Source organism: Oncorhynchus tshawytscha, linkage group LG16, assembly GCF_018296145.1.
Source record: "Oncorhynchus tshawytscha isolate Ot180627B linkage group LG16, Otsh_v2.0, whole genome shotgun sequence".
In the NCBI taxonomy this organism is placed as follows: domain Eukaryota; kingdom Metazoa; phylum Chordata; class Actinopteri; order Salmoniformes; family Salmonidae; genus Oncorhynchus; species Oncorhynchus tshawytscha.
This window is the reverse complement of record NC_056444.1, coordinates 27,799,587-27,824,616: the sequence shown is the minus strand read 5'-3', so window position 1 is coordinate 27,824,616 and position 25,030 is coordinate 27,799,587. Positions and strand designations below refer to the sequence as shown.

The window sequence follows — 25,030 nt, the reverse complement described above, 5'->3', positions numbered from 1 at the left end:
TTTCAGGCTTCAAACATAAAGATATAAAACTGTATTTTTTTGTGAAGAATCAACAACAAGTGGGACACAATCATGAAGTGGAACGACATTTATTGGATATTTCAAACTTTTTTAACAAATCAAAAACTGAAAAATTGGGCATGCAAAATTATTCAGCCCCTTTACTTTCAGTGCAGCAAACTCTCTCCAGAAGTTCAGTGAGGATCTCTGAATGATCCAATGTTGACCTAAATGACTAATGATGATACATACAATCCACCTGTGTGTAATCAAGTCTCCGTATAAATGCACCTGCACTGTGATAGTCTCAGAGGTCCGTTAAAAGCGCAGAGAGCATCATGAAGAACAAGGAACACACCAGGCAGGTCCGAGATACTGTTGTGAAGAAGTTTAAAGCCGGATTTGGATACAAAAAGATTTTCCAAGCTTTAAACATCCCAAGGAGCACTGTGCAAGCGATAATATTGAAATGGAAGGAGTATCAGACCACTGCAAATCTACCAAGACCTGGCCGTCCCTCTAAACTTTCAGCTCATACAAGGAGAAGACTGATCAGAGATGCAGCCAAGAGGCCCATGATCACTCTGGATGAACTGCAGAGATCTACAGCTGAGGTGGGAGACTCTGTCCATAGGACAACAATCAGTCGTATATTGCACAAATCTGGCCTTTATGGAAGAGTGGCAAGAAGAAAGCCATTTCTTAAAGATATCCATAAAAAGTGTTGTTTAAAGTTTGCCACAAGCCACCTGGGAGACACACCAAACATGTGGAAGAAGGTGCTCTGGTCAGATGAAACCAAAATTGAACTTTTTGGCAACAATGCAAAACGTTATGTTTGGCGTAAAAGCAACACAGCTCATCACCCTGAACACACCATCCCCACTGTCAAACATGGTGGTGGCAGCATCATGGTTTGGGCCTGCTTTTCTTCAGCAGGGACAGGGAAGATGGTTAAAATTGATGGGAAGATGGATGGAGCCAAATACAGGACCATTCTGGAAGAAAACCTGATGGAGTCTGCAAAAGACCTGAGACTGGGACGGAGATTTGTCTTCCAACAAGACAATGATCCAAAACATAAAGCAAAATCTACAATGGAATGGTTCAAAAATAAACATATCCAGGTGTTAGAATGGCCAAGTCAAAGTCCAGACCTGAATCCAATCGAGAATCTGTGGAAAGAACTGAAAACTGCTTTTCACAAATGCTCTCCATCCAACCTCACTGAGCTCGAGCTGTTTTGCAAGGAGGAATGGGAAAAAATGTCAGTCTCTCGATGTGCAAAACTGATAGAGACATACCCCAAGCGACTTACAGCTGTAATCGCAGCAAAAGGTGGCGCTACAAAGTATTAACTTAAGGGGGCTGAATAATTTTGCACGCCCAATTTTTCAGTTTTGATTTGTTAAAAAAGTTTGAAATATCCAATAAATGTCGTTCCACTTCATGATTGTGTCCCACTTGTTGTTGATTCTTCACAAAAAAATACAGTTTTATATCTTTATGTTTGAAGCCTGAAATGTGGCAAAAGGTCGCAAAGTTCAAGGGGGCCGAATACTTTCGCAAGGCACTGTATCTGTAAAAGGAGACCATGCATTTTGCACATCCATGTGGCCAGTCCATATGACATATTTCAATCTCCCAATCAGATAAACTCATCTGACTGGGATTGTTATCTTTCCCCCTTCTATAGATCCAGAGCTTCATCTCATCTAGAGGGGGTTCAAAACCAGGTTAAACCCTTAAACCCAATTAAATGGGACAAGTGTTGAAACTCAGAATTTCCCCTGTCTCTCCATGAGTCTTTCTGCCTGTGTGGCATTGCTCTCTGGGTAGTAGCATGTTAACGCTGTGGCTACCTGCTAATTGAAATGCTGTAATCAGTCTCTAATACAGAGGAAGAGAGAGCTTCTAATGGCTATGGCTGGCTGTATATCTTCAGAGCAAACCTTCTGACTCATCATTTGCACAGCTTAATGAATAGGTTAATAAAATAGAAGACTTTAATTATAGTTTAGCGGGCCGGATTGTTAATGATGCCATCGCGGCTCAATTTAATAATACAGACTCTGGTATCAATTATCTGCAAGGGAACTTGTTTAAATGATATTTTACAGCCTCTTGATAACATTACTGCTAGAAGCAATGTAATGATAGACAGACAAAGGCCATGTACCAATTATCATAAACTATTAGCTTGTGTCTAAAGGGTTTTATGTTAATCTTTTAGCTTAAATACCCTGCAATTAACCGATCAGGAGGAGCTGCCTTCCAGCTAGGCTGCAAATTGCAGTGCCTAGATAAAAAAAACACTGATATGAAACCCCTGAAAGCGAACAAGGGGAGCTATCATACTCAAGCGTACGGGAATGTGTGTGGTGTGTGTGTTTGAGAGAGAGAGAGGAGAGAGTGTGAGCGTCTGTGTGATCAAGGATGTATACCAATTCCATTATATCTCGTGGGCTTTTTAGACGTCTCTTTCAGGCCCCTCTCCTTTTGTCTAACACTAAACTACCCCTCTATAGGGAGCATGAAATGAATAGCTCTCCCCAGCTACCACAGTCAGCGGCTGCATCTGACAGAGCGCATCGTTTACATATCAGGCGAGCAGTGGCTCGATATGCATATTCAGCCTGTTGAAAAGGTACTCTGTTTCCTTTTAAGCTAAACACAATCGTATCCAGTGTGTGAGCATCTTGAAAACTGTGTGCTGCCTTTGGTAGTCCAACCCACAGAGGAGAGGAGGCCCCCAGGATACGTCCCAAGTGGCCTCCTATCCCCTATATAGTGCACTACTTTTGGCCAGAGCCCTATGGATCATATGTTCACTGAGTTTACAAAACATTAGGAACACCTTCTCTTTCCATGACATAGACTGACCAGGTGAATCCAGGTGAAAGCTATGATCCCTTATTGATGTCACTTGTTAAATCCACTTCCATCTGTGTAGATGAAGGGGAGGCTGCAGGTTAATGAAGGATTTTGAAGCTTTGAGACAGTTGAGACATGGATTGTGTATGTGTGCCATTCAGAGGGTGAATGGGCAAGACAAAATATTTAAGTGCCTTTAAGTGTTTATCAAGAATGGTCCACCAGCCAAAGGACATCCAGCCAACTTGACAACTGTGGGAAGCATTGGAGTCAACATGGGCCAGAATCCCTGTGAAACGCTTTCGACACCTTGTAGAGTCCATGCCCTGACGAATTGAAGCTGTTCTGAGGGCGAAAGGTGTTCCTAATGTTTTGTACACTCAGTGTACATCGGGAATAGGATGCATTTGAGACACATCCACTCCAAACACTGACTGGCAAACCATTGAGTGCCAAAGACTTAATGCATTATTATCATTACACGTAATAAAAAAAGGGCCCTTGTAAATATTTGTCTGTATTGCCAAAGCTTTGTAAACATTTTCGTGGTTGCTGGTTTTTACATTTCTAACAGGAGTCAATAACCCCTAAAAGAGGAATGTTTTGGATTTTATGACTATGATGGAAATTGTAAACCAATTTATCAGTTGGTAATTCTGCACGTATGTTGCATGCATGTTTAAAGACCTAATTGACAAGCTTGGTTTGGGCATCTCTTTTAGTTCCCGACACATACCAGCTGATACTGTTTCTACTTAGTACTGAGGTACAATGGGAAGATATCATTTGAAGTACCATGGCATAACCACTTTTGTACTGTTTACTGAGGTACAATGGGAGGATTTGTTGTTAAAGTAGAATGGCATGTCTCTGTCTCTCCCCAGCCCTGCTGCTCTGGTCTCTGTCTCTCCCCAGCCCTGCTGCTGTGGTCTCTGTCTCTCCCCAGCCCTGCTGCTGTGGTCTCTGTCTCCCCCCAGCCCTGCTGCTGTGGGTACAGTCTCTCCCCAGCACTGCTGCTGTGGGTACAGTCTCTCCCCAGCACTGCTGCTGTGGGTACAGTCTCTCCCCAGCCCTGCTGCTGTGGCCTCTGTCTCTCCCCAGCCCTGCTGCTGTGGTCTCTGTCTCTCCCCAGCCCTGCTGCTGTGGTCTCTGTCTCCCCCAGCCCTGCTGCTGTGGGTACAGTCTCTCCCCAGCCCTGCTGCTGTGGGTACAGTCTCTCCCCAGCCCTGCTGCTGTGGCCTCTGTCTCTCCCCAGCCCTGCTGCTGTGGGTACAGTCTCTCCCCAGCCCTGCTGCTGTGGCCTCTGTCTCTCCCCAGTCCTGCTGCTGTGGGTACAGTCTCTCCCCAGCCCTGCTGCTGTGGGTACAGTCTCTCCCCAGCCCTGCTGCTGAGGCCTCTGTCTCTCCCCAGCCCTGCTGCTGTGGGTACTGTCTCTCCCCAGCCCTGCTGCTGTGGGTACAGTCTCTCCCCAGCCCTGCTGCTGTGGGTACAGTCTCTCCCCAGCCCTGCTGCTGTGGGCACAGTCTCTCCCCAGCCCTGCTGCTGTGGGCACAGTCTCTCCCCAGCCCTGCTGCTGTGGGTACAGTCTCTCCCGAGTTGCGCAGCAAGCAAGTGTCCAGTTTTGAACAAATTTACAAAAAACACATGTATTTCGACTATCTGGATATCCCCAAAAATGTCATGATATTATTCAAACACTGACATGTATTTCAGATGCCCATCCTTATAATCTGGTCCATGTTATATAGTCACTGACCTCCTAGAGTTAGAGCTAGCATTGAGATGCCTGGCCAAGCCTGATTTTATATTCAATGGCATGGATCAGAAGCCAAGTGCACGATCTGCTCAACAAATGTAGTGGATGCCCTTGCCCCTCTCTCTGTCTTTCATTATCGTTCTCTCTCTCTCTCCCTGTCTCTCTCTCTCGCTCTCTCCCCCTCTGTCTCTCTCTGTCTGTCTGTCTGTCTGTCTGTCTGTCTGTCTGTCTGTCTGTCTGTCTGTCTGTCTGTCTGTCTGTCTGTCTGTCTGTCTGTCTGTCTGTCTGTCTGTCTGTCTGTCTGTCTGTCTCTCTCTCTCTCTGTCTCTGTCTGTCTGTCTCTCTCTCTCTCCCTCTCTGTCTCTCTCTCTGTGTCTCTCCCTCTCTGTCTCTCTCTCTGTGTCTCTCTCTCTCTTTCTCTCTCTCTGTGTCTCTCTGTTTCTCTCTGCGTGTCTCTGTCTCTCTCTCTCTCACTGTCTGTGTCTCTCTCTCACTGTCTGTGTCTCTCTCTCACTGTCTGTGTCTCTCTCTCTCTGTCTCTCTCTCTGTATCTCTCTCTCTTTCCCTCTGTCTCTCTCTCTGTGTCTCTCTGTCTAAATATGGGACCACTTAGGGAGAAGATGAGGGCCAGCGGACTGCATCCAGGGCGAAAATCCTGACGAACACTTCCTTCAAACCAAATTCCTTTCTGTCAGCCTAATTTATGGGGCTGAGATTACGAAGCTACCGAAATAGTAAATTACGTTGATTGACAGAATTATGCCCAGTGCTTCCTGCACTCCCCAATGACGCATACTAGCTCAGCGCGGCCTGACAAAGACTGTGATTTAGTGCTTAGACTAGTGGTCTGGGGCCGTAGTCAGAAAAACATTCACAGGCCTCACACTGGCCCTAAGCCTAGTGTAGAAAACACTGTCTTAATTCACCCACAAACATGTCGCCATTAAAAGGGAATGAAAAGGGATCGCAGATCATAAATACTCCCAGATTTATTAGCTACAACAAAGTGCATAAGCCCATACAGAGAAGGGAAAGGGATTGTTTGAAAGAGTGTTGTCATGGAGAAAGAGGAGGAGGAAATACACTCTCTTTCTCTCAATTCAATTCACTCACTCACACGGGGACACACACACAGACGGACAGAAGAGATAAACAGAGAGAAAAGCAAAGAGAGAAGAGAGAGGAGAAGAGAGGCCTGGCACGGCACACGCTAATTTATCTCAGTGAGAGAGCAGAGTGAAACAAAGTTCCACTGGCTTAAGCAGAGAGAGAGAGACACTGGATCTGGTCTGTACTTCACGACTAGGGTACCGATAAAGAGTATACAGTTTGCATTTTTATTTGGATATACTATGTAGGTAGGTAGAGAGAAAGATAAAGTATTTCATCTAAAAGTGACACTGATCGAACTGAAATATTCCACACAGACCCCATCGACTCTGGGATCAAGATGTAGCTACCAACTGTTGATTAACTATTACCAATCATAACTTTATTATTGTTGGTGTCGGAGGATAAATTATAGTTTGTTATAACGCAACAGCTGTGGCTTCCCTCAAGGGTCAAACTTAGCATTGTGTAAACAGGAAAAAAATACTTGTCTCTCGCTTGTTATCTTTTTCTCTTTCTCCCTCGGATGCGGGTTTAGTGTAGATATCCTGCGTGTCATTAGTTCAGCGTGGGGTCGCAGCTGGGCTTCTCACCGGCTGATTTATCTGCTGGGGATCCTGAACACTGATAAATCTCTGCTAGGGCTCATCTCCACGGCAGCCCTGCTGGGGTCTGGGATTCTCTCTCTCTCTCATCCTCCTGCCCGCCCCGCATTCAGTCTGATAAATTACTTCAAGCTGAATAAATACCCTAAAAGTGCTATTTTAATTATGCATTAGATCACCTGCATGCACTTTAGGACTTTTAAATGTTTATATTGTTGCATTTTAAAAACGGCAAAAGTGTTTCTTTGATTCATTGATTTCTCTGTATCCTCTCTCGTCATTCTCCTTGCTACTGTGTCATTGAGAAAAGAGAATTAGTGGTTGGCAGTAATACACTTTATTTTTCCCTAGCCCCAACCTTCATCCATTTGCTGACGTTTTCACATAAATCTGCTTTATGTTCATTTGTGGCTGGTCACTCTGTCTGGTACTGGGACTCCTGTATTATATTGACCTGTCTGTCTGGTACTGGGACTCCTGTATTATATTGGCCTGTCTGTCTGGTACCGGGACTCCTGTATTATATTGGCCTGTCTGTCTGGTACCGGGACTCCTGTATTATATTGGCCTGTCTGTCTGGTACCGGGACTCCTGTATTATATTGACCTGTCTGTCTGGTACTGGGACTCCTGTATTATATTGGCCTGACTGTCTGGTACCGGGACTCCTGTATTATATTGACGTGTCTGTCTGGTACCGGGACTCCTGTATTATATTGGCCTGTCTGTCTGGTACTATATTGACGTGTCTGTCTGGTACTGGGACTCCTGTATTATATTGACGTGTCTGTCTGGTACCGGGACTCCTGTATTATATTGGCCTGTCTGTCTGGTACCGGGACTCCTGTATTATATTGGCCTGTCTGTCTGGTACCGGGACTCCTGTATTATATTGGCCTGTCTGTCTGGTACTGGGACTCCTGTATTATATTGACGTGTCTGTCTGGTACCGGGACTCCTGTATTATATTGGCCTGTCTGTCTGGTACTATATTGACGTGTCTGTCTGGTACTGGGACTCCTGTATTATATTGACGTGTCTGTCTGGTACCGGGACTCCTGTATTATATTGACTGTCTGTCTGTCTGGTACTGGGACTCCTGTATTATATTGGCCTGTCTGTCTGGTACTGGGACTCCTGTATTATATTGGCCTGTCTGTCTGGTACCGGGACTCCTGTATTATATTGACCTGTCTGTCTGGTACTGGGACTCCTGTATTATATACTATATTGGGTCTGTCTGGTACTGGGACTCCTGTATTATATTGACGTGTCTGTCTGGTACTGGGACTCCTGTATTATATTGGCCTGTCTGTCTGGTACTGGGACTCCTGTATTATATTGGCCTGTCTGTCTGGTACCGGGACTCCTGTATTATATTGGCCTGTCTGTCTGGTACCGGGACTCCTGTATTATATTGGCCTGTCTGTCTGGTACTGGGACTCCTGTATTATATTGGCCTGTCTGTCTGTGTCTTTATGACAAACTTTAACCCCTCCCCAGTAGTAAATTAATTTACTTGAACAATGTCCTGGGATTCACCCTCCCTGTTGGGATTGTAAACACAATCACAAGTGCATTTTTTTACTTAATTCATTTACCGTTTTCTTGTTGACAAGAAATGTATGCAGTAACAATTAGCAGGTAATAGATGCAGAGTGGAGGAAATTTGATATCCATCACAGTCAGTGGTCCGCCAGCTGCAGTGTAGTCAGTTGTTGTCCAGCTGCAGTGTAGTCAGTTGTTGTCCAGCTGTAGTGTAGTCAGTTGTTGTCCAGCTGCAGTGTAGTCAGTTGTTGTCCAGCTGTAGTGTAGTCAGTTGTTGTCCAGCTGCAGTGTAGTCAGTAGTCCAGCTGTAGTGTAGTCAGTTGTTATCCAGCTACAGTGTAGTCAGTTGTAATCCAGCTGCAGTGTAGTCAGTTGTTGTCCAGCTGTAGTGTAGTCAGTTGTTGTCCAGCTGCAGTGTAGTCAGTTGTTGTCCAGCTGCAGTGTAGTCAGTAGTCCAGCTGTAGTGTAGTCAGTTGTTGTCCAGCTGTAGTGTATTCAGTTGTTGTCCAGCTGTAGTGTAGTCAGTTGTTGTCCAGCTGCAGTGTAGTCAGTTGTTGTCCAGCTGCAGTGTAGTCAGTAGTCCAGCTGCAGTGTAGTCAGTTGTTGTCCAGCTGTAGTGTAGTCAGTTGTTGTCCAGCTGCAGTGTAGTCAGTAATCCAGCTGCAGTGTAGTCAGTGGGTGCCCAGCTGTAGTGTAGTCAGTTGTTGTCCAGCTGCAGTGTAGTCAGTAGTCCAGCTGCTGTGTAGTCAGTAGTCCGCCATCTGTAGTGTAGTCAGTGGGTGCCCAGCTGTAGTTTATTCAGTGGTTGTCCAGCTGTAGTGTAGTCAGTAGTCCAGCTGCAGTGTAGTCAGTGGTCCACCAGCTGTAGTATAGTCAGTAGTCCAGCTGTAGTGTAGTCAGTGACCCAGCTGCAGTGTTGTCAGTGGTCCGCCAGCTGTGTTGTGGTCAGTGGTCCAGCTGTAGTGTAGTCAGTGACCCAGCTGTAGTGTAGTCAGTGACCCAGCTGTAGTGTAGTCAGTGACCCAACGGTAGTGTAGTCAGTGACCCAGCTGTAATGTAGTCAGTGACCCAACGGTAGTGTAGTCAGTGACCCAATGGTAGTGTAGTCAGTGACCCAACGGTAGTGTAGTCAGTGACCCAGCTGTAGTGTAGTCAGTGACCCAGCTGTAGTGTAGTTAGTGACCCAACGGTAGTGTAGTCAGTGACCCAACGGTAGTGTAGTCAGTGACCCAACGGTAGTGTAGTCAGTGACCCAACGGTAGTGTAGTCAGTAACCCAACGGTAGTGTAGTCAGTGACGTAGTCAGTGACCCAGCGGTAGTGTAGTCAGTGACCCATCTGTAGTGTAGTCAGTGACCCATCTGTAGTGTAGTCAGTGACCCAGCTGTAGTGTAGTCAGTGACCCAGCTGTAGTGTAGTCAGTTTCCCAGCTGTAGTGTAGTCAGTGACCCAGCGGTAGTGTAGTCAGTGACCCAGCGGTAGTGTAGTCAGTGGTCCTCCAGCTGCACCAACCACCACCACCACGGCTAATATGAAGGTATTTCAGTCCTCCCTGATACTCTCTCTCCTCAGTCAAGATTATATACACCCACGATCCATTGCCTGCCTCACAGCCGCTCATGGAGGTCTATGATAACAGACTTTGTGATTTATGGTCTGCTGTGAAAGCAGAACTTGATGAGATTTAAACAATTTCATAGCACAAGTGTTTCTCTGCGAGGGCCTCCTGATCTGTGGTGGCGTGGCGGACAGTAAATCACCTTCATATATCTGAGAGCTCAGCGAAGCAGTGCAATTACTGGTCGAGAAGGCTACTTTTGATTTCATTTTTATCCCTGGGTTTGTCTATTTTATTCTCTGCCTGTCATGCAGACACTCACCTTCATAAGTCCTGCTGTAGAGAGGGAGGGAGGGAAGAAAGGAAGGGAAGGAGAGAGAGAGGTAGGGAAGTAGGCAGATAGAGAGGGAGGTAGAGCTGGGGGAAGTAGGGAGATAGAGAGGTAAGGAAGTAGGGAGATAGAGAGGAAGGTACAGCGGGGGAAGTAGGGAGATAGAGAGGGGGAAGTAGGGAGATAGAGAGGGAGGTAGAGCTGGGGGAAGGAAGGAGAGATAGAGGTAGGGAAGTAGGCAGATAGAGAGGGAGGTAGAGCGGGGGAAGGAAGGAGGATGAGAGGAAGGCTATCTCTCTCGTGCAGCTTTTTGAAAAACAACAACATGATGTCACGAGCCAGCACACCGGTTCAACAACATGATGTCACGAGCCAGCACACCGGTTCAACAACATGATGTCATGAGCCAGCACACCGGTTCAACAACATGATGTCATGAGCCAGCACACAACATGATGCCACGGTTCAACAACATGATGTCACGAGAGCCACAACATGATGTCACGAGCCCGGTTCAACAACATGATGTCACGAGCCAGCACACCGGTTGGACAACATGATGTCACGAGAGCCACAACATGATGTCACGAGCCACCGGTTCAACAACATGATGTCACGAGCCAGCACACCGGTTCAACAACATGATGTCACGAGCCTGCATACCGGTTCAACAACATGATGTCACGAGCCACCGTACTGGTTCAACAACATGATGTCACGAGCCACAGTACCGGTTCAACAACATGATGTCACGAGCCAGCATACCGGTTCAACAACATGATGTCACGAGCCACAGTACCGGTTCAACAACATGATGTCACGAGCCACAGTACCGGTTCAACAACATGATGTCACGAGCCACAGTACCGGTTCAACAACATGATGTCACAAGCCACCGTACTGGTTCAACAACATGATGTCACGAGCCACTGTACCGGTTCAACAACATGATGTCACGAGCCACTGTACCGGTTCATTAACATGATGTCACGAGCCACCGTACTGGTTCAACAACATGATGTCACGAGCCACAGTACCGGTTCAACAACATGATGTCACGAGCCACTGTACCGGTTCATTAACATGATGTCACGAGCCACCGTACTGGTTCAACAACATGATGTCACAAGCCACAGTACCGGTTCAACAACATGATGTCACAAGCCACAGTACTGTTGGAACAAAATGTTGTAATTAAACTGTGTTGGGCACTACTTTCTCTGTGCCTGTGTATCTGTCTGTCTGCCTGCCTTACTGTCTGTCTCACCCTGGAACAGGAGGGGGAGGATGCGTGTAGCTCGTTGGGCTGTAAGTTACGATATGTTGTGGAGATGACAGCGTTATCGTTATAGCCTGGAAGTAAAAAATGCAGAAAAAATGGCTTTTAGAAGGTTGTTCTGACTCGGGTTAAGGAGCCTGGGAAATTATAACAAAAATAGACACATTAGCTTTTTCCATGGTTGTCCGTCGTTCCAATGAACACTTGAAGTAATTGATAGATTGGTTTGTGTTTGGCCTGTGTAGTATGTGTCTGTATGTGACAGAATGAAGTACTATGAATATGTGTGTATACAGTACCGGTCTTTGAACCATACGTGCTATACTGTGCTGTCGGACTACAGTGTGTGTTCTGGGGTTAGGAGTGTGTGAGTGGGACTGTGTCTGTGTCTTTAGGTGTATATATGAGGAGTGTATCTGTAGGCGTCATGCCATATCTTCCAGAAAACATCAAGAGATCTCATTATTTCCACAGATTTTCTGATGTTTCTATCTCTATCTCTCCGTACGCCCCGAGTCAAAATTAGTTTCCATTCCTTCTGTGATCTCCCTTGACTGAAGCTCTTGTAAGTAAAAAAAATAAAATATCGGGCCTGAGTCAAACACACACCCGCACACGTCAACAACATGATGTCACACACACACACACACACACACACACGCACACGTCACACACGTCACACACACGCACACACACACACGCACACACGCACAACACGCACGCACTACTGGCACAACACACACACACACACACACACACACACACACACACACACACACACACACACACACACAGCCACAGCCACATCTCTGAGTTAAACACACACAAACTCACACTTCATACAGCCACATCTCTGAGTTAAGCATTGCTAAGTAACCTTCACATTTCACTCGTGTGAAGAGATAATTTCCTTTAAGTTTCACATGTCACTTATTTTCCTGCCTCTCTTTTTGGTGGGTCGTCTTCAAATGTGTCCCGCCGTCTAATTGCATAAGAAACCTTCCAGACAAGGCGGCTGTGTGACAGGCCCGCTCCCCGACTCTTCAATTATTAAACATCCTACCCATCCACCCAGCACACACACACACACACACACACACACACACACACACACACACACACACACACACACACACACACACACACACAGTGTTGGAAAACAGCTCTGATGTTAGCTATAGCCCCTAATCGGAACAGAAAGCCTCATGATATGTCACACTTCTGAGCCTCTCTGTGTGTGTGTGTGTGTGTGTGTGTGTGTGTGTGTGTGTGTGTGTGTGTGTGTGTGTGTGTGTGTGTGTGTGTGTGTGTGTGTGTGTGTGTGTGTGTGTGTGTGAGAGGGGGAGATCATACAGTATGTGTGCTGGAGTGGAATGGGAAAGAAGGAAAGGAATCTCAAGTGATTGAAGAAATGTCTCATCCAACATGATGCTGGGAGGAGTTGGCATGACAACTGTCCTTGAATTTAGTGGACAAATTCAACACTAGGTGAGGTCATCTCTAACAAGTCTGTACATTATACCGTACAATAGCTTACACTTTCAGTTTAATGGCTGCTTATGACATTGTTTATTAATGTTACATACTTGTATCTCATTCAGATACCAATAGTGTTTCCAACAGCGTAATAAACTGTAGGGAATAACTACTCCCAGCCTGCATCAGTGATCATCTTACATTAAGACTGGAGTCGTTACCGTGCTGTCCATTATTGTAACCAGACTGGATGGAACACCACTAATATGTTACTAATATATTTAGTTAAACTCTCCTGTATAATCTTAATGGTTATGGACATGGTAGATGGTACACAGAGTCACCCAGCAGTGGAAAGGTCATAGCTGAATAAGGAACATTCTGAAGCGTGTACTAAGCCTTATACTTCACTACAATACAACTACATGTTTTCACTTTACTTTAAATGACCCTTTCTGATTCTGAGAGGCATTCAAATGAAAAGGTCGTCCGAGGGGCTTTTTAAAAACAAACCTAGACCTATTATCATCTAAGAGTTGGTGATACGGGCGATTAACTTTCTGTAGTGAGATGACCTTTGCTTGTTTAACACTGTTGTGTGTCTGTGTGTGTGTGTGTTTAATACTAAGCTTTACACAGGCAGGGTAGTAGTGTCTTCTAGTACTGCAACCTTCACTTTATGCTCTGAGCAAAACAACCCCAAAGAGTTACTGGTCTTATGATCAGCAATCATATGATCCATTCACTGGAGTAGAACTGGAGAATCATTAAAGGAACACTCAACAAAGTTTATCTTGCTGTGTGTCTGTGTGTGTGTGTGTGTGTGTGTGTGTGTGTGTGTGTGTGTGTGTGTGTGTGTGTGTGTGTGTGTGTGTGTGTGTGTGTGTGTGTGTGTGTGTGTGTGTGTGTGTGTGTGTGTGTATGTGCGTGTGTATGTGTTTGTGCATGCTGTTACTGTGCTGAACTAACTCATTATTTCCAGCATACCAATGCAGATATGTTCTCCTAAAAAACACACACCGATTTGTTTTATTCAAGATTTGACTTGACTTGTTCATTTGCTAGGCAAATGAAGTTTTTCTTTGTCAAAAACATGCAACTATAATTTGTTTTAGGCTTTTAAATGTACCTCTGCTACATAGTCAACTTTGCTACTATTGACGTTTAAACTGTAGTTTAACTTTGAATAAGAGAATTGTCTTTGTGTCTAAATTAGAACATTGTGTCTGTTTGCCATTGTAAATAGTAACTGTTATTTTATTTCGGTTTTGTTAGTCAGTGTCTCCACCTCATTTTCTGTCTCTTGTTTTGCATCTTCAGGATGTTTATGTGTGCTTATGTTCATAACCTCGAACATCAGAGGAATGAAGCACAAAATGCCATTAAAGTATTATGAAAAATGTGTCAGGCCAGTATTAAATGTTGACTCAAATAAATGTATAACTTCTGTCTCGTCTGATCTGGAAAAGCAGTGCAAGTGCTAAAGGAAATATGATGAAAAAGGTTTCATGCTCACACACACAAAATAAAGATCTTTTATATAGACCCAAAGAGAAAACATTTCAAAAGACATGTCTTTTGCAAGTGCAAAGAGTAGCAATGGTGTCAAGAGAAAACAAAACAGAAAGCTTGTTTCTTCTAACAATTGCTTTAAGCTACAAAACCTCCTAGAGTCCCTAGCCTCCCCTCACTGTCAGGATACTCTCTCCTTTTCCCTCATTCTTCCTCACTTTTCCTCTCCCTATCTCCCCCTCCTCTCTCTTCCCCCCCATCTCTTTCTCCCTCTCTCCTTCTTTGTCTCTCCCCCAACACCCCCCTCTCCCTCGCTACTCTCCAAGGCCCAGTCCTCGGTCACTCCGTGTACTCCTTGGGCCCTGATAGGTTGTAGTCTGATGCTTAGCAACAGCATTCCTGTGCCTTAAGTAGCAGTAAGCCGCTGGCTGAACCCTTTGATGTGGCTGTCAGGCCCCATTTATTTCCTTTTAGCACTTTGTCTGCTTGTCCAGATGCAGGGGCAGATAAAAGGAGGCTAGTGTTTACATCACTAGACCCCTACAACGTAACCTTGCTCGCCCTGATTACATTGTATCGCTGGTCAGTCTTAAGGAGGGAGGTCGAGGTGAGGCGAGAGGTAGGGAGGAATCTACCTCCCTCCTTACGAACAGGGCACTCCATTCAGAAATATGTCTGAGACTCAATTGACACTCTAGTGTACTTTGTAGTGCACTGTATTTGAACATAACATTTGGCGCTTTTTGCCAAAGGCTCTGTCCAGTGTATGGTTTTGACTCTGCCTATCTGAGAACACCTGACTTCACCACATACTGATATAGACATAATGTTGGGTCTGAGGTACATATTCATCAAATATTCTACATGCCCTCATCTCAATGTTCTTCTCTCTCTCTCTCTCTCTCTCTCTCTCTCTCTCTCTCTCTCCCCCCTCCCTCCCTCCCTATTGGGAGTAGAGCTGCAATGTACACTGTCTTCTGTTCAGAACCATTTATCAGAGAGATTTCTGCCGTCCTTCTCCCCAGCCTATAATGTGTGTCATATTATCCTAAGCTGTGTTGATAACTCACACAGCACAGACTACAACGATGTGAACACAGCATATGCCTTGGGCATACTACTCTGGACAGCACAGCTAGATGGGAAGGAGGGAGAGAGAGAGATTAAAGGGAGGCTCTTAAATAGATGACCCTGCAGCACCCCCCTCTGCTCAGTGCAGGAACAGCTACGAGAGAGAGACAGAGAGCGAGAGAGAGTGACAGAGAGAGGCTGGTAGCTATAATGACTTGTAGTCCACAGTGTCTCCTCCTCTCTGTGTGTTTTAAACATTATGTATGTTTTCTTTTAGCATTCCTCAGTGTTAATGTGATCTCAGGCCCTCTTCAATCCATTGGCTTCTTATTTCTCTGAAGCTCCTTTTTGATCTGAATATGCAGCATATATTTGTTATAATATTACATCTATTATTCCAGTTTGCCAAAGGCACACGAAGTCCTAGCTAGGGATTGCTGGACCTATTGAGCCTCATAGTCAGTTATTACTTGCTGACATGAGACAAAACACATTCAAAACATGGAATGGGCAGTGTCAGGGTAGCAGGGGAGGGAGAGAGTGAAAGAAGGGGGGGATAAAGAAAGACAGAAAGCGTGGGAGAGAGAGGGAGAGAAAGAGGAATAGATCGAGAGGACAGAGATCATTGCAAAGAGAGAGAGGGAGAGATAAAAAGAGAGGGAGAAATGGCTGATGAATGTTCTGCAGGTGGGGTGATGGTGGATAGGGAAGGAGGGATAGAGGGAAGGAGGGATAGAGGGAAGGGAGGGTGGATGTTTGATCAGTTGACGTGGCATGGGGTGGTAGGGAGGGAGAAGGGGCGTAGAGGGCGTCAGGTGCAGCTGGAGGGGGATCGCAGCAATGCTCTGATGTTGACAATAGACCACTTTTGGGGTGCTGCACCTGATTGCCATCCCTGCCGACCCGTAATGAGGGGCCACCCCAGAACTTTGCCTCCTATCCACCCCCTACCTCCCTACCTCCCCCAACCCTCATCTCAGTCTGTGGGTGGTGACTGGTAGGAAGATTCATTGTGGACAAGCAGCAGGATTAAGAGGGTCTTTGTGGGGTCAGGAGAGGAACACGGGATCAGGGTTGTTCTCAATTCAGAATGTTTTTTTCAGAATTCAAGGCTTAAGGGTCAGCTTGAGAGTTTAACTAATGCATTCAGGAATATGTAGATTTCCCCATATTGAACAAAATGTAAGTGATTCATGAAATAAACTCAGCAAAAAAAGAAACGTCCTCTCACTGTCAACTGCATTTATTTTCAGCAAACTTAACATGTGTAAATATTTGTATGAACACAACAAGATTCAACAACTGAGACATAAACGGAACAGGTTCCACAGACATGTTGTCACGTTCTGACCTTTATTTCCTTTGTTTTGTCATTATTTAGTATGGTCAGGGCGTGAGTTGGGGTGGGCAGTCTATGTTTGTTTTTCTATGATTTGGGTATTTCTATGTTTCGGCCTAGTATGGTTCTCAATCAGAGGCAGGTGTCATTTGTTGTCTCTGATTGAGGATCATACTTAGGTAGCCTGGGTTGCACTGTTTGTTTGTGGGTGATTGTCTATGTTGATGGCTTGTTTCAGCGCAGCTCGCATTAGCTTCACGGTTGTTATTTTGTTTACTGGTTTTGTATAGTGTTTCAGTGTTCAGTGTTTTCTTTATTAAAATTCATGATGAACACATACCACGCCGCATTTTGGTCCTCCGATCCTTCTCGCCTCTCCTCTACAGATGAAGAGGAGGACGACCGTGACACATGTGACTAACAGAAATGGAATAATGTGTCCCTGAACAAAGGAGGGTGGTCAAAATCAAAAGTAACAGTCAGTATCTGGTGTGGCCACCAGCTGTATTTAGTACTGCAGTGCATCTCCTCCTCATGGACTGCACCAGATTTGCCAGTTCTTGCTGTGAGATGTTACCCCACTCTTCCACCAAGAAACCTGCAAGTTCCTGGACATTTCTGGGGGGAATGGCCCTAGCCCTCACCCTCCGATCCAACAGGTCCCAGACGTGCTCAATGGGATTGAGATCCGGGCTCTTCGCTGGCCATGGCAGAACACTGACATTCCTGTCCTGCAGGAAATCACGCACAGAACGAGCAGTATGGCTGGTGGCATTGTCATGCTGGAGGGTCATGTCAAGATGAGCCTGCAGGAAGGGTACCACATGAGGGAGGAGGATGTCTTCCCTGTAACGCAATGACAACAAGCTCAGTCCGATGATGCTGTGACACCCCACCCCAGAACATGACGGACCCTCCACCTCCAAATTGATCCCGCTCCAGAATACAGGCCTCGGTGTAACGCTCATTCCTTTGACGATAAATGCGAATCTGACCATCACCCCTGGTGAGACAAAACCGCGACTCGCCAGTGAAGAGCCCTTTTTACCAGTCCTGTCTGGTCCAGCGACGGTGGGTTTGTGCCCATAGGCGACATTGTTCCCGGTGATGTCTGGTGAGGACCTGCCTTACAACCGGCCTACAAGCCCTCAGTCCAGCCTCTTTCAGCCTATTGCGGACAGTCTGAGCACTGATGGAGGGATTGTGCGTTCCTGGTGTTGTTGCCAATCCTGTACCTGTCCCGCAGGTGTGATGTTTGGATGTATCGATCCTGTGCAGGTTTTGTTACACGTGGTCTGCCACTGTGAGGACGATCAGCTGTCCATCCTGTCTCCCTGTAGCGCAGTCTTAGGTGTCTCACAGTATGAACATTGCAATTTATTGCCCTTGCCACATCTGCAGTCCTCATGCCTCCTTGCAGCATGCCTAAGGCATGTTCACGCAGATGAGCAGGGACCCTGGGCAACTTTCTTTTGGTGTTTTTCAGAGTCAGTAGAAAGGCCTCTTTAGTGTCCTAAGTTTTCATAACTATGACCTGTAAGCTGTTAGTGTATTAACAACCGTTCCGCATCATTAATTGTTTATGGTTCATTGAACAAGCATGGGAAACCGTGTTTAAACCCTTTACAATGAACATCTGTGAAGTTATTTGGATTTTTACTAATTATCTTTGAAAGACTCTCCTGAAAAAGGGATGCTACGTTCTTTGCTGAGTTTATAATATCTTAGAATATTTGCATACAGATATTGTTTTCCTTGATCATTCATTTAAATAGTTTTTCCTTAAAATCAATTGTTTCAACAATGTCTTATATACATGTACAGTACCAGTCAAAAGTTTGGACAAACCTACTCATTCAAGGTTTTTCTTTGTTTACTATGTTCTATATTGTAGAATAATAGTGAAGTCATCAAAACTATGGAATAACACATATGGAATCATGTAGTAACCAAAAAATGTTAAATCAAATATATTTTATATTTGAGATTCTTCAAAGTAGCCACCCTTTGCCTTGATTACAGCTTTGCACACTCTTGCCATTCTCTCAACCAGCTTCATGAGGTAGTCACCTGGAATTCATTTCAATTAACAGGTGTGCCTTGTTAAAAGTTAATTTGTGGAATTTCTTTCCTCCTTAATGTGTTTGAGCCAATCAGTTGTGTTGTGACAAGGTAGTGTTGGTATACAGAAGATCGCCCTATTTGGTAAAAGACCAAGTCCATTTTATGGCAAGAACAGCTCAAATAAGCAAAGAGAAATGACAGTCCATCATTACTTTAAACATGAAGGTCAGTCAATGCAGAACATTTCAAGAATTTTTAAAGTTTCTTCAAGTGCAGTCGCAAAAATCATCAAGAGCTATGATGACACTGGCTCTCATGAGGACCGCCTCTGCTGCGGAGGATAAGTTCATTAGAGTTACCAGCCTCAGAAATTGCAGACAAAATAAATGCTTCACAGAGTTCAAGTAACAGACACATCTCAACTTCAACTGTTCAGAGCAAACTATGTGAATCAGGCCTTCATGGTCGAATTGCTGCCAAGAAACCACTACTAAAAGACACCAATAAGAATAATAGACTTGCATGGGCCAAGAAACATGAGCAATGGACATTAGACTGGTGGAAATCTGTCTTTTGGTCAGATGAGTCCAAATGTGAGATTCCAGGTGAAGCTGGTTGAGAGAATGCCAAGAGTGTGCAAAGCTGTCATCAAGACAAATCGTGGCTACTATGAAGATTCTAAAATCTATTTTGATTATTTTAACACTATTTTGGTTACTATTTGATTCCATATGTGTTATTTCATATTTTTAATATCTTCGCTATTATTCTACAATGTAGAAAATAGTAAAAATAAAGAAAAACCCTTGAATGAGTAGGTGTGTCCAAACCTTTGACTGGTACTGTATATAACGACATGTTTGATATTTTATGTGCAACACGTATTTGTATAGACTACACCTGATGTAGAATAGAAGTGGCATTTGAATTTCACTGAATTCAGTTATATTTCCTTCAAATCAAATTGGAAATGCAATTCTGTATCTTGTTTACTACTTCATTTCAAATTCAAGAATTAAATTGAAATTTCAGACATTTTCAATTAAATCAATTAAAATTAAAATTAAAATTAAATTCAATTAAGCACAACCTTGCAGAGGCCAGGGTCGGTGATCTCATAGGCAGGACAGGAAATGAACCAGGCAGGCAGATTGCTCTGAGGCTCTATGGGCTGCCTCTCAGACCATAGAATTAGAACTGGGTAGAACGGGTGTTCACATTCACTCCCGTTCAAATCAATGGTTAGTTATTCTTTCGGTTGTAATTCTATGTCTAAGGCACAGACCTATTATGTAGTCAGAACCTAATGACTGGGGGATGTTAGGATATAAAGGACACTACTGACACATTGAAGAGCTAAGAGCAGAGACTTCCAGTACCTCCAATACTACCTTGAATAGTTGTTAGATGTGGTACAGTAGAATACTACCTTGAATAGTTGTTAGATGTGGTACAGTAGAATACTACCTTAAAGCTGTGGTGTGGTACAGTAGAATACTACCTTAAAGCTGTGGTGTGGTACAGTAGAATACTACCTTAAAGCTGTGGTGTGGTACAGTAGAATATTACCTTAAAGCTGTAGTGTGGTACAGTAGAATACTACCTTATAGCTGTGGTGTGGTACAGTAGAATACTACCTTAAAGCTGTGGTGTGGTACAGTAGAATACTACCTTAAAGCTGTGGTGTGGTACAGTAGAATACTACCTTAAAGCTGTGGTGTGGTACAGTAGAATACTACCTTATAGCTGTGGTGTGGTACAGTAGAATATTACCTTAAAGCTGTGGTGTGGTACAGTAGAATATTACCTTATAGCTGTGGTGTGGTAAAGCAGTAGAATATTACCTTAAAGCTGTAGTGTGGTACAGTAGAATATTACCTTAAAGCTGTAGTGTGGTACAGTAGAATACTACCTTAAGCTGTGGTGTGGTACAGTAGAATACTACCTTAAAGCTGTGGTGTGGTACAGTAGAATACTACCTTAAAGCTGTGGTGTGGTACAGTAGAATACTACCTTATAGCTGTGGTGTGGTACAGTAGAATATTACCTTAAAGCTGTGGTGTGGTACAGTAGAATATTACCTTATAGCTGTGGTGTGGTACAGTAGAATATTACCTTAAAGCTGTAGTGTGGTACAGTAGAATATTACCTTAAAGCTGTAGTGTGGTACAGTAGAATACTACCTTATAGCTGTGGTGTGGTACAGTAGAATACTACCTTAAAGCTGTGGTGTGGTACAGTAGAATACTACCTTAAAGCTGTGGTGTGGTACAGTAGAATACTACCTTATAGCTGTGGTGTGGTACAGTAGAATATTACCTTAAAGCTGTGGTGTGGTACAGTAGAATATCATTTTTTTTTAAATAAAAAAATACTAACTTCAATCGCTATAACACTCTAAATACTGACCCCAGAAGAGAAATATAAAGTATTATGTCGACAGGATAATTTGTGATGTTTAAATTCTAATTCGCTAACCTACCAGTAAGTCATTACATCCAGAACTCGTTGATGTCATTTGTCCCCTCTTCTTTTTCTTCTAGTAATATAAAGCATGTGTAGACCAGCCCAGGCCTGTACTGGAATGACCTTCTGAGATCCTATCTGAAAGCACATTATGGGATCATTTTCAATTTACACCATTCTCCTCGCCAATGAAGAATGTGTTTTCATTTAGCATTGTCCAGTGGTCTCGTTCCTCAAGGTTGTGCGTGTCGGCTGTAGACTAGAGAATCAGCTACACCAGAGGAATATCAGCACCAAATCGTCTCTAATATGTATTTGTCACTTTAGTGATTAAAAGCCTGGTGAATTCCCCCCAGCAGGAGAGGAAAGGAGAGTATTTCTGCTAAGGCATCAGATAGGACTGCATCATGATGAACTGCCTGTTGAAACAGCTAGAAGTCCAGGGAACACAAGACTAATTAAACAGGATGTTTGGGTCCTTGAAGGTGCACAAAAAGAAGAAGTAGAAGAAGAAGAATAACAATAACAATACTTGTGACCTGTTTAGAAAACACCCTTTGAATATTGCGACACACTTACAAAAAACGCACCCTGTTTAGAAGAGCTGAGAGCTCAGAAAACAGTGGATTTAACTCTGAAACATGAAAGCCAGTAGCAGAGATGTTTGGAGAGACAGAGTGGTGCTGTCATGCCAATCTGTTGGTGTGTGGTCAGATAGCAGTAGAAGTGTGTTAGTTAGGGCTTGGGTTAGAGGGCCTGTGTGTCATAGTGAGTGGTGTGCCCTTGGTTTGATCCCTACAGCAGGTCATGGCTCAGTAGTCATGAGGCCTTCGATGCCATAGACCACCATCCGGCCTTTAAAAGGCCGGAAGGGGAGAGGAGGGGGACAGAACATCAAAGTAATCTGGCCTGGCGTACTGCTTCCCTCAACATAACACAGGAATGAAAGGTGATCTGGCCCGGCGTCCTGCTTCCCTCACCATGACACAGGAATGAAAGGTGATCTGGCCCGGCGTCCTGCTTCCCTCACCATGACACAGGAATGAAAGATGATCTGGCCCGGCGTCCTGCTTCCCTCACCATGACACAGGAATGAAAGATGATCTTGCCTGGTGTGCTGCTTCCCTCAACATAACACAGGCATGAAAGATGATCTTGCCCGGTGTGCTGCTTCCCTCAACATGACACAGGAATGAAAGGTGATCTGGCCCGGCGTCCTGCTTCTCTCACCATGACACAGGAATGAAAGGTGATCTGGCCTGGCGTACTGCTTCCCTCAACATAACACAGGAATGAAAGTGATTTGGCCCGGCGTCCTGCTTGCCCTCACCATGACACAGGAATGAAAGGTGATCTGCTTCCCTCACCATGACACCCTGGCGTCCGGCTTCCCTCACCATGACACAGGAATGGAGCTTCAACATTTCCTGTCCTCATCAATATAATTCATGGCACTTGGATAATAAGGCACAGCAATGAATCCCCTCTACCCCTCTCCTTATATATATTTATATCTCTGTATCTATTCCCCCCCTCTCTCTCTCTCAATTCAATTCAATTCAAGGGGCTTTATTGGCATGGGAAACGTGTTAACATTGCCAAAGCAAGTGAGGTAGATAATATACAAATTGAAATAAACAATAAAAATGAACAATCTAAATAGTAAAGTGTGACTGTGTGTTTCCTTTCCTCAGGCCCCAGGTGACCCTAAGTCTGAGAGTTCCTCCACACTCTACACCCCTCTACCCAGAGGCTCTAGAGACGGCAAGAACCACAAAGGTAAAGAAAATGTAAAAAAACATGGTAGAGATGTTCTGTCCTCCCTATGTGATGACCTCTCTCTACTCCAGAGAGATCTCTCCTCCCTATGTGATGACCTCTCTCTACTCCAGAGAGATCTCTCCTCCCTATGTGATTACCCCTCTCTCTACTCCAGAGAGATCTCTCCTCCCTATGTGTTGACCCCTCTCTACTCCAGAGAGATCTCTCCTCCCTATGTGATGACCTCTCTCTAGTCCAGAGAGATCTCTCCTCCCTATGTGTTGACCTCTCTCTAGTCCAGAGAGATCTCTCCTCCCTATGTGATGACAGAGAGATCTCTCTCTAGTCCAGAGATCTCTCCTCCCTATGTGTTGACCTCTCTCTACTCCAGAGAGATCTCTCCTCCCTATGTGATGACCTCTCTCTAGTCCAGAGAGATCTCTCCAGAGAGATCTCTCCAAGTCCTATGTGTTGACCTCTCTCTAGTCCAGAGAGATCTCTCCTCCCTATGTGTTGACCTCTCTCTGACTCCAGAGAGATCTCTCCTCCCTATGTGATGACCCCTCTCTACTCCAGAGAGATCTCTCCTCCCTATGTGATGACCCCTCTCTACTCCAGAGAGATCTCTCCTCCCTATGTGATGACCTCTCTCTACTCCAGAGAGATCTCTCCCTCCCTATGTGATGACCTCTCTCTAGTCCAGAGAGATCTCTCCTCCCTATGTGATGACCTCTCTCTAGTCCAGAGAGATCTCTCCTCCCTATGTGATGACCTCTCTCTACTCCAGAGAGATCTCTCCTCCCTATGTGATGACCTCTCTCTACTCCAGAGAGATCTCTCCTCCCTATGTGATGACCTCTCTCTACTCCAGAAAGATCTCTCCTCCCTATGTGATGACCTCTCTCTACTCCAGAGAGATCTCTCCTCCCTATGTGATGACCTCTCTCTACTCCAGAGAGATCTCTCCTCCCTATGTGATGACCTCTCTCTAGTCCAGAGAGATCTCTCCTCCCTATGTGATGACCTCTCTCTAGTCCATAGAGATCTCTCCTCCCTATGTGATGACCTCTCTCTAGTCCAGAGAGATCTCTCCTCCCTATGTGATGACCTCTCTCTAGTCCAGAGAGATCTCTCCTCCCTATGTGATGAACTCTCTACTCCAGAGAGATCTCTCCTCCCTATGTGATGACCTCTCTCTAGTCCAGAGAGATCTCTCCTCCCTATGTGATGACCCCTTGCTCTAGTCCAGAGAGATCTCTCCTCCCTATGTGATGACCTCTCTCTAGTCCAGAGAGATCTCTCCTCCCTATGTGATGACCTCTCTCTACTCCAGAGAGATCTCTCCTCCCTATGTGATTACCCCTCTCTCTAGTCCAGAGAGATCTCTCCTCCCTATGTGATGACCTCTCTCTAGTCCAGAGAGATATCTCCTCCCTATGTGATGACCTCTCTCTAGTCCAGAGAGATCTCTCCTCCCTATGTAATGACCTCTCTCTAGTCCAGACAGACCTCTCCTCCCTATGTGATGACCTCTCTCTAGTCCAGAGAGATCTCTTCTCCCTATGTGATGACCTCTCTCTACTCCAGAGAGATCTTTCCTCCCTATGTGATGACCTCTCTCTAGTCCAGAGAGATCTATCCTCCCTATATGATGACCTCTCTCTACTCCAGAGAGATCTCTCCTCCCTATGTGATGACCTCTCTCTACTCCAGAGAGATCTCTCCTCCCTATGTGATGACCTCTCTCTACTCCAGAGAGATCTCTCCTCCCTATGTGATGACCTCTCTCTAGTCCAGAGAGATCTCTCCTCCCTATGTGATGACCTATCTCTAGTCCAGAGAGATCTCTCCTCCCTATGTGATGACCTCTCTCTACTCCAGAGAGATCTCTCCCTCCCTATGTGATGACCTCTCTCTAGTCCAGAGGGATCTCTCCTCCCTATGTGCTGACCTCTCTCTAGTCCAGAGAGATCTCTCCTCCCTATGTGTTGACCTCTCTCTAGTCCAGAGAGATCTCTCCTCCCTATGTGATGACCTCTCTCTACTCCAGAGAGATCTCTCCTCCCTATGTGATGAACTCTCTACTCCAGACACTGATCATAGAATGAGATAGAGAATGAGCAACTTCAGTACAGTGTATATTAATAGACTTCATCTTAATGATGTTCATTAAAGGGAAAGCCCTTTGATAATGAAAACGAATATGCATGTTTTTCTTCTTATTGATTAACCGGAGTGAGAGAATAGTGGACTTTAGATTTCTATTAGATCATAGTCTGTCT

At 44.8% G+C, this 25,030-nt stretch overlaps 1 protein-coding gene across 2 annotated transcripts in view; it reads left to right on the top strand.

Moving 5' to 3' along the window:
* LOC112253557 (leucine-rich melanocyte differentiation-associated protein) overlaps nt 1–25,030 on the top strand; it is a 427,723-nt gene that overhangs the window by 359,685 nt on the left and 43,008 nt on the right. For both annotated transcript variants that reach the window (XM_042299054.1, XM_042299055.1), the window contains exon 6: nt 22,682–22,766. In XM_042299054.1, coding sequence (XP_042154988.1) covers nt 22,682–22,766 — 85 coding nt within the window. The remainder of the gene's footprint in view (nt 1–22,681; nt 22,767–25,030) is intronic.